A 10,106-nucleotide genomic window follows, 5' to 3' on the forward strand; every position below is an offset into this window, starting at 1 on the left:
AGTTGTTTCCGACCCATGGTGACCCTGTATAGGATTTCCAAGGAGTGGTTGGTAAGCTTGAACCACCAACCTTGTGGTTCAAACGACTTCGCAGTTCAATGCATTAGCCCACAGCGCCACCCCAGGACTCCAGATGCTGTAGGAGCCCCTATAGTTTTGTTCCTGGAGATCGGAGGTTGGCTTCATCCTGCCATCCCAGAGGCTCTGCTTAGTAACCAGGGTAATATGAGCTCAGCCACCTTTCTCTCCTCCACTGCCTTACAAGCCACCGACCGCCTTTCCTGTTCTCCGCTGTACTGGGCCAGCGTTTGCGCACATAGTGCGTGAGCGAGAGTGTGTGTGTGTGAGCATATGACTGTGGGTTTGTGTGTGTGCATGTACATGGGTGTAGTTGTGTGTCGGTGTGACTGCATGACTGAATGTGCGTGTTTGTGATTGCATGTCAGACTATGTGGCAGTGTATGAGTAAGTGTACATGTGTGTGGTTGTATGTCAGGCTGGCTATGTGGATGTACATGTGTGTAGCTTTTTGTCAAATTGAGTGAGTGTACATGTATATGGTTGTATGTCAGACTAGCTGTGTGGATGTACGTGTGTAGTTTCATGAGTGATTGAGTGAGTGTACATATATGTGGTTGTATGTCAGACTTGATGCACTTAACAACAACAACAATGTCAGACTGGCTGTGTGAATGCACATGTGTAGTTATGTGTCAGACTGTGTCTGTGTGGATGTAGATGTACATTGTGTAGTTTTATGTCAGATTGAATGTACACGCATGTGGTTGTATGTCAGACTGTGGCAGTGTGGATATACATGTGTGTAGTTTTATGTCAGATTGAGTGAATGTACAGACATGTGGTTGTATGCCAGAGTGTGTAGCTCTGTGGATGTATATGTGTGTAGTTTTGTCTGAGTGAGTGTACATGTATGTGGTTGTATGTCAGAGTGCATAGTGGTGTAGATGTACCTGTGTAGTTTAATGTCAGCTTGAGTGAGTGTACATGTATGTGGTTGTATGTCAGAGTGCGTAGCAGTGTGGATGTATGTGTGTCGTTTAATGTCAGATTGAGTGAGTATACATGTATGTGGCTGTATGTCAGAGCGTGTGGCTGTGTGTGAGACTGTGCGTGTATGTAGGAACCACAGGAGGGATTGCTATGATCCTGTATCTCTGAACTCTTTAGACCACCCTGGAAGAACGGATTGACACCCTGGAGAAGTACATCAAAGAACGGGACAACCTCCTGGTAGTGTCCATCCCTTCTGTGGACAGGGCCCTCCATGGGGCAGGTGAAGGATAGGTCTCTCTCAGGAGTGCCTCCAGCCCCCACACTCTGCATGGCTCCTCAAGATGGGGTGGGGCACCGTTTCTGCCTCTCTGCCCCTGGGTTGAGGCCACTTGAAGGAAAGTGAATTCTCCCTGGGGCTAGGTCAGTGAGAGGCCCCACCTGATCCGCAGAGGCCAGCTCTTCCCAAAGCTCCCAGGGTTTAACTGGGCATTGCTGGGACTTCTGGTATTGTCAGGACCTAGTGGGCCGGAAGCTGAGTCTGATTCCTGGTGGAGAAGAGGTCACCATGGTCACCTGGGAAGAGCTGGAGCAGGCCATCACTGATGGCTGGAAGACTTCTCAAGAGGTAAGTAAGGTGGGAGGTCTGGGCAGGGATCTCATGGGGGTTCCCTTAGTTCTCTTCCTTCCCAAAAAGACACACATGTTGTCACCGAGTCAAGTCCAGCTCACAACAGTGTGCTCAATAGGGTTTCCAATTTGTCATCTTTATGGAAGCCGATGACCACCTCGCTCTCCCGTGGAGCAGCTGGTGGGTTTGAACCACCAACCTATCCTTTGGCCGAATGCTTAACTACATCACCAGGGCTCCTTTACAATTGCACCTTGTTGTTAAGTGCCACCTGGTCAGTTCCAACTCATAGGGTTTTCAAGGAGTACCTGGTGGGTTTGAACATCCAACCGTGAGGTTAGCAGTCTAGTGCTTATCTTACAGCACCACGCCAGAACTCATTGTGGGTGTTCATAATTCATTTCACCAGTTCACAAGGTCCCTATTATGTGTATTTTAAACCATTTCCCTCTAATCTTATAACAGGGCTCCAACAGAACATTTACATGTGTGACTGTTTTCATCAAGTGCATTCTTGGTAATAGATTGTGTCTTTGTAATTGCGCTGTTGTTAGGGGTCATGGAGTTGGTTCTAACTCAGAGCGACCCTGTGTACAACAGAACGAATCACTGCCCAGTTCTGTACGCGCCTCATAATTGTTGTTTGTGTCCATTGTTGATGCCACTGTGTCAAGTCATTTCATCTGTCCCTAGTTCTTGCGAAATTGACTTCCCCGGATGTTGCTCTAGATCCTCACCAGCAACTAAGGAGAGAATCTGTTTCTAGAACAAAGTTCCCATCAGTACTCGGTGTCTGCACCCAATGTTTTGAGTTGCCAACGTATTGGGTAAACATTGGGAAAACATAGTGTAGTTTTCACTTCCCTACGTGCGTTTTAATATGTCTTTCCAGCCTGTTCTGAAAGACTATTTAGTACAAAGTACAAAGTGACTATTGAAGAGCAGAGATGTCAGCTTGAGGACTAAGGTGTGCCTGACCCACGCCATGGTATTTTCAATAACCTCATATGGATGCGAAAGCTGGCCAGTGAATAAGGAAGATTGTAGAAGAATTGATGCCTTTGAGTTGTGGTGTTGGAGGAGAATACTGAAAGTGCCATGGACTGCCAAAAGAACCAATAGATCTGTTTTGGAAGAAGTGCAGCCAGAGTGCTCCTTGGAGGCCAGGATGGCTAAGCTTCGTCTCTCCTACTTTGGACATATTGTCCGGAGGAAACAATCGTTGGAGAAGGATGTCATGCTGGGTAGGGTGGAGGGTCAGAGAAAAAGAGGAAGACCTCCAATGAGATGGATTGGCCAGGTGGCATCATTGATGGACTCAAGTGTGGCGGCGGTAGTGAGGTTGGCCCAGGATCAGACATTGTTTCGTTTTGCTGTGCATGGGGTCACTATGAGTCGGTTCCGACTCGATGGCACCTGACAACAACAACAACAACAAAGTGACTAAGTCTGGACATGAAATCTCTTTAGGGCCCTTTGCTGAGGGTAATTTTACACATGTTCCTGTCTGTCGGGAGGCAGTACACAGATTGGCCAAATCGCATTCAAATCCTTAGCCTTTCTTCATACAAATAAAATCAACCTGATTGTTTCCAAACGACCCTCAAAGTAGAGGCAGAACTGCCCTTCCTCTAGTTTTGAGACTGTTTAACAGGATCACACAGACAGGGGCCGGCAGGCTGCAGCGAGGAGACCTTTGGGCGCCATCATGTGGCCATTTGGGGATCAGCAAGGTACTGTGGGTTAATGCTCTGAACTGCAAAGTCGGTTTGAACCTCAAGGTCTGCGGTTCAAGCTCACTAGTCATTCCTCAGAAACCCTACACAGGATGGAAACCAAAGGAATGGTACAGAGAAAGGTTTTCTGTGCACATGTGTTTGTTCAAAGCTTTCACACATGTCATTTTCATATTGTTTCTGGTGAGCCCCACACCTTCTCAGGGTAACGGCAGAGGATACCAGAAAGATCTATACATCTGGTTCAGCATGGTCCCTCTAGACATTGTTACTTCTCCAGCCATCAGAAGCTCCTGCCATTGAGCCAATGCTGACTCCTGGCCCCTAGAGGGGAGAACAGGACCACAGGGTTTCCAAGGCTGTAAATCTTTCTTTGAAGAAGAGCTGGTGGGTTTGAACTGCTAGCTTTTCAGCTTCTGCACCACCAGGATTCCTACAGAGGCCAGGAAACATCCATGTTTTGACAGTTGCTCATAATCATAAACAACCCCCAAAGCAAATGTGAAAATAGTTATCCTATCAAGGGGCAGATTAACCAATAAGCAAGGTAATCGCAGACTTACTCATTTGTTGTTGTAAGGTGCTGTCCAGTTGGTTCCGACTCATAGTGACCTGATGTACAAAAGAACAAAATACAGCCCAGTCCTACGCCATCCTCACAATTGCTGCTCCGTTTGGGCCCATTGTTGCTGGACCTGTGCTAGTGCATCTCATTGGGGGGGTCTTGCTTTGAATGCCTTCCAACCTGAGGGGCTCATCTTCTGCCACAATATCTGTCAGTATTCTGGTGCTATCTGACAGTATCTCACTGCTATTCATAAGGTTTTTGGAAGTGGTTCACCTCTCCTTCTTCCTAGTCTGTCTCAGTCTGGAAGCTCAGCTGAAACCTGTCCACCATGGGTGACCCTGCCGGCATTCAAACTCCCTGTAGCCTAGTTTCCAGCATCACAGTAACACCCAAGCCACCACAATGTGACAAACTCACAGATGCATGGTGGGTGCTTACTCACTTCAGATTAGTGAGAAAGCACAAGTAAGTCCGTGCTTACCTTCTATCCCTGTCAAGGACTGTGAGTTTCAAAAGAGGCTTTGATTCTGGTGGAACTGCTATGGAATTGATAGACAGGCATACCAAGATACATCATCTTTGTTTAGATGAAAAATGTGAAAATTGTTCACTGTGGATTAGTAAATCAGCAATGTAAGTCTGTGCTTACCTTGTTTGCTGGATAGTCTGACATTGAGCCATATGAAATTATTCTTGAGAAGCAAGGGAACCAAAAATAACCAGTTGCCGTGGTGTCCTCTCCAGCTAACAGCAATTTCAGAGGAGTGCATGCTCCATGGACTTTTTCAGCTGCTGAGCTGACCTTTTTGGAAGTCGGTTGCCAAGGAAAAGGGAACAAACTCTGGTCAGAGAATGATTTCAGCTGCTGGATAGACTGCATGAAAGTAAACACAGAATACACTTGAGCCAATTCCTATTTTTTTTCTCCCCTCGAACTTTTTTTGTGTGAATTGAGTGAAGGTTTCCCTAGCAGATCGTCAATTTCACATTCAATCAATGACAAACTTGGTTTCACCTCCACCACAATCCTCTCCATGTAACATCACCCATCCGGCTGCCTCCATGCCTCCTCCTTCCCCTATCCCTTGGAACTTTGTTCTTAGGTAATTGCTGCCCTTTTGATCTTGAACGGTTGACCATTCTACAATGTGTGGACCTCTCTAGTGTTGTTCCCCCACCCCCACCCACCCCATCCCACCCCACCCCACCCCGCCATATACCTATTTGGACTTCTGGTGTGGCGCTGTAGGATCAGCACTGGACTGCGAACCACAAGGTTGGCAGTTCAAACCCACCAGATACTCCTCAGAAACCCAGTACAGGGTCACTATGAGTCCGAACCGACTTGACAACACTTAACAACAATATATTGGTTGGCTTAAAATTGAGCCAAGGGGTGAATTCATTTCCAGACATGAAGGTGAACAAGGGTCATAGTCTTGGGTTCACCGTCTCTGTCCGACCAGTAAGCATGGTGGCATTTTTTTTTTAATGTTTTATTGTGAATTATGTGATAGTTTACATGGGAGAACATTAGTTTTACATTCATCCTATCATATATCGTTTCATTGCCATGGTTACAGTCCCCTCCATGCATCATCAACCAACCAAAGGTTATACTCTGCAAGCCTGCCCCCAGTTGTCAGCACACAGCCCTTTCTATCTCTGGGTCTAAAGTCCCTGGACACTCCATGTCTCCACGTCGTCATCTCTGCCTCCATCTCTGGCGTCACTGTCTCTCTGGGTAGGGTCCCGCACTCCGCTCTTCTCCCTTGATGGTCCCAGGGCCCTCTGCTCCTGGGCTGCAAAGTCAACCACTCCCTTCCTTTTGCTACAAAATGTCCACCTTTACATTTCCAACCTTCACAGTCAGTCCTGATAGTAATTATTCACTATTGTACCACATGAGTGCTATCCCCATCTCCTTTCATCAGTCCCGAAGCATGGCGTTTTTTATGATTTTGGATTTTCCCACACTTTCTCCCATTCTATCCAGGACCTTCTAATGTGATCCCTTTCGGAGCAGTTAGTAGTGATAACTGGGCAGCATCTAGTTCTCCTGGTCTCAGGGCCGTGATGACTGATGCTCACGTGGTCCTGTAGTCCATTGGACTCACTGATTCCAAGCATCTTCAGTTTTCCTCACTCTTCTTTCCTCCAGACAGGGAGAGACTGAAGGCTGCACCCTAGATGGCTATTCATGAGCTTTTAAGATCCCAAAGCAGGATCTAGAACACAGTCTTTGTGGACTATGTAATTGGCCATGGTGTCCTCCGAGACCAGGGTCCTGAGCCTCCAGACCCAGCAAATCATTCCCTCAAGGTGTTTGGTAATGTCTAAGAAGTGTTCATAATTTCCCCCATTTATGATGAGCCAACTCCTCTTGAATGCTTCCTTGGTGGGACCCTTTAACGTAAATTGAGGTCAGGATCTCGAGACTGGATATTTTAAAGGGCAACTATGGGCTTTGGGAGTGGCTGGTGGGTTTGAACCACCAACCTTTTGATTAACGGCTGAGTACTTTAAACACTGTATCACCAGGGCTCCACAGACCAATTGGAAGACAGCTGTTTTCCATCATAGACAAGAATGGAACAAGAAGAGCAGAAACAATGGGAGTGCTAACCCAGTGTGAAGAAAGTAACCAGGGGCTTTGGTTTTTATGTCTGGGAACAAGGAGTGAAAAACAAAATCCAAAACTGGAGAGCAGGGTGAATAAGGATGGAAAATACTGATTATGAACCCATCCGTGGAAATACTATAGACCATTGGAACACATGCCAGGAAAAGCACTAGATTAGAAGTTTTGGATTTGTTAGAATTATTCATTGCTGTTGAGTCCATTCTGACCGATAGCAATCCTGTATAGGGTTTCTCAGGCTATAAATCTTTGCAGGAACAGAAAAACGTCATCTTTCTTCCAAGGAATAGCTGGTGGGCTCGAACCACCAGCCTTGTGGCTCACAGTCCAGTGCTTGTCCTATGGAGCTGCTAGGTCAGGAGCAATGGGATAGGGAGGTAATAGTCCTGTATTAATTGAATCCAATTTGGAACAAGACTATATGCTACATATTTTGGGAATGTTGCGGAAATTGGGTTTCCCACAGAACTCTGGTTGGAATTATGATTCCCTGTGGCAGAGATAAGGTATCACTAATTGGGAGAACTCTGCTTCATGACCCAGAGGATGTGGTGTAGCAGTTTAGGAGAGGGATTAACAAGATTTCACCTTAGGGTAGCCAGCTGGGCAGGATAAGTCTGACCTCATGACACATCCCCAAGGGAAACAGAAATGATTCCATAGTGCACTGAGGCATGGAAGTAGGGGGCCAGGTCTTCCTCTTAAGGCAGAGATGAAAACACCGGTTCAAGAGAAACCACTAGATGGATTTAGGAGATAGCAAACTACCCATTTAACAGGCAAGGGGGAGCTGAAAAGAAATGCACCTTCATCACTTTGACAACAGTAACTCAGAATACCAGTTGGGAAACTCACATGGCATTGGGCTTATGACAACAAAGCCCCTCAAGTGCTGCCTCAGTTTGCTGAAATATTTCAATTTGTATTCCATCAATTCCCAGAGAAGATGCGCCTGACCCAAGCCATGGTATTTTCAATAACCTCATATGGATGCGAAAGCTGGACAGTGAATAAGGAAGACTGTAGAAGAATTGATGCCTTTGAGTTGTGGTGTTGGAGGAGAATACTGAAAGTGCCATGGACTGCCAAAAGAACCAATAGATCTGTCTTGGAAGAAGTGCAACCAGAGTGATCCTTGGAGGCCAAGATGGCTAGGCTTCGTCTCTCATACTTTGGACACATTGTCTGGAGAGAACAGTCACTGGAGAAGGATGTCATGCTGGGTAAGGTGGAGGGTCAGAGAAAAAGAGGAAGACCCCCAACGAGATGGATCAGCCAGGTAACATCATTGATGGCGTCAAGTGTGGCGATGGTAGTGAGGTTGGCCCAGGATCTGACATTGTTTCATTCTGCTGTGCATGGGGTCACTATGAGTCGGTTCCAACTCGATGCCACCTGACAACAACAACAACAAATCTTTGCCAGTGTCGTCAGTGCAGCTTGGACTTCCTCCTTCAGTATCATTGATTCTTGATCATATCGTACCTCCTGAAATGATTGAACTGATTACTTTTGGTACAGTGACTGTATATTCCTTCCATCTGCCTTAAAAAAAATTTTTTTTTTAAAGTTTTTATTGTTAATTGAGTGACAGTTTACATGGGAGCACATTGGCTTTACACCATCATTTCATTGCAATGATTACAATCTCCTCCATGCGTCGTCATTCAACAATATTTGCTTCCATTCCCTATGTTTGCTTTTGTTCTGGGGGGGAGGGATGTACACACAAACACTCAGGAATATGTAATAATTTAAACAACTAAAGGACATATTCTGCAAGCCTGCCTCCTGGCCACCAGCACCCAGCCTTTCTCTTCCCATGAGTTCAAAGTCCTCAGCTGCTCCCTCTCTCCATGTCTTCATCTCTGCCTCCATCTCTGGTATCCCTGCTTCTTTGGAGAGGGTCCCACATTCTATCCATGCTCTTCTTCCTTGACCTTCCATCTGCTTATGATGCTCAATATTCAATATTTTGGCCAATATTGCAAGTCCAGGCTTGAATTTGTTCTCCAGTTCTTTCAGCTTGAGAAATGCTGAGCATGTTTTTCCCTTTTGGTCTCCAGGTCTTTTTAAAATATTTGACTGAGCTGCCATTTGAAATTTTCTGTTCAGCTCTTTTACTTCATCATTTCTTCCAGTTTTAGCTCAAGATGATACTGAGCTTCTCCATTGTCTCTTCCTGAAGTACGAATCCAGGAAAATTGGAAATTGTAAACAATGAAATGGAATGCATAAAAGTCAATAGCTTCAGCATTAGTGAGCTGAAATGTACAGGTCTTGCTATTGTGATTTGGATAGTCACATGGTTTACTTTGCTGGGAATGAGAAACTGAACAGGAATGGCATTGGATTCATTGTCAAAAGAGCATTTAAAAAATGGACCGAGTTCAACTACGTTCCATAGACTCCGTTGACCTGGAGATGAGAGAGAGAAGAGGAAGGGCTGGTTGGTCCAAGGTGTGATGAGACCTGGGGACACCTGAGCCCATGGACAAGGACATAGCCACGGAGGGCTAGAGCTGAGAGTGAAGCATCCAGCTGATATGAAGTGAGGGGAGACGCACAAGTACACCCAAACTTGTAAACAGTACCCATTTGACCTAGCCTTGATGGCTTGATAATCAGAACTCGACTAGAGGAAGATTTAAATAAAAAAAAATTTTTTTTTATAAAGGAAACAAGGGTAAATTGCTACAATTTGATGAACTTGACCTATACTCATGGAGGTAGTATCTCTAAATACCAACGGAGAGTAAAGGAATCTTCTCATCAAGTATCAATCCTATCCCCTCTGTACACAGGGTAGATAGGGATGGGCAACTTAGACATTGGCTACCTAAAATGAGGGAGCGATAAAGGCATGATGTGACTGGCTTACAAGTTTTCAAGAGGGAGTTTAATTTAAGAGTGTGCCGGGGAAGATAGAGTCCCCACTGAATAGGTTTCATCTTGTCTAGATGGGTATGGTGAAAAGAGATGGGGATAAGAATCTTCTAATTCAGTAGTAAGTAATTGTTATCATGACTAATTGTGACTGTCACAGTTGTAAAGGTAGAAATTTTGTAACAAAAATGGGGGAATAGTTAGTCTTACGGTCCAGAAACAGAGGACCCTAGGACCATCAAGGGAGATGAGTATAAGTGGAATGGCAGGACCCTATCCAGAGAAGCAGCAACACCAGAGATAGAGGCAGAGATGGGGACATGGAGAGAGGGACATGGAGAGAGGGCACATCATACAAGAAAAAGCAAAAGGTCATTAGAAAGACAGGAAAGAAAAAAAGGACAAAATTCATGTCAGAAGAAAATCTGAAACCTTGCTCCTGGTTGTTGTTGTTGTTAGGTGCCATCAAGTCGGTACCGACTCATAGTGACCGTATGAACAGCAGAACAAAACACTGCCTGATCCTGGGCCAACCTCACTACTATTGCCACGCTTGAGTCCATCGATGCTGCCACTTGGCCAATCCATCTCGTTGGGGGTCTTCCTCTTTTTCTCTGACCCTCCACCTTACCA

At 45.6% G+C, this 10,106-nt stretch overlaps 1 protein-coding gene across 1 annotated transcript in view; it reads left to right on the top strand.

Annotated features, from left to right (window-relative positions):
- QRICH2 (glutamine rich 2) overlaps positions 1-10,106 on the top strand; it is a 39,697-nt gene that overhangs the window by 1,770 nt on the left and 27,821 nt on the right. Inside the window, exons 3-4 of the mRNA XM_006869666.1 lie at positions 1,189-1,251; positions 1,529-1,639. Of these exons, the coding sequence (XP_006869728.1) occupies positions 1,189-1,251; positions 1,529-1,639 (174 nt within the window). The remainder of the gene's footprint in view (positions 1-1,188; positions 1,252-1,528; positions 1,640-10,106) is intronic.

Source organism: Chrysochloris asiatica, unplaced genomic scaffold, assembly GCF_000296735.1.
Source record: "Chrysochloris asiatica unplaced genomic scaffold, ChrAsi1.0 scaffold00132, whole genome shotgun sequence".
Classification (NCBI taxonomy): domain Eukaryota; kingdom Metazoa; phylum Chordata; class Mammalia; order Afrosoricida; family Chrysochloridae; genus Chrysochloris; species Chrysochloris asiatica.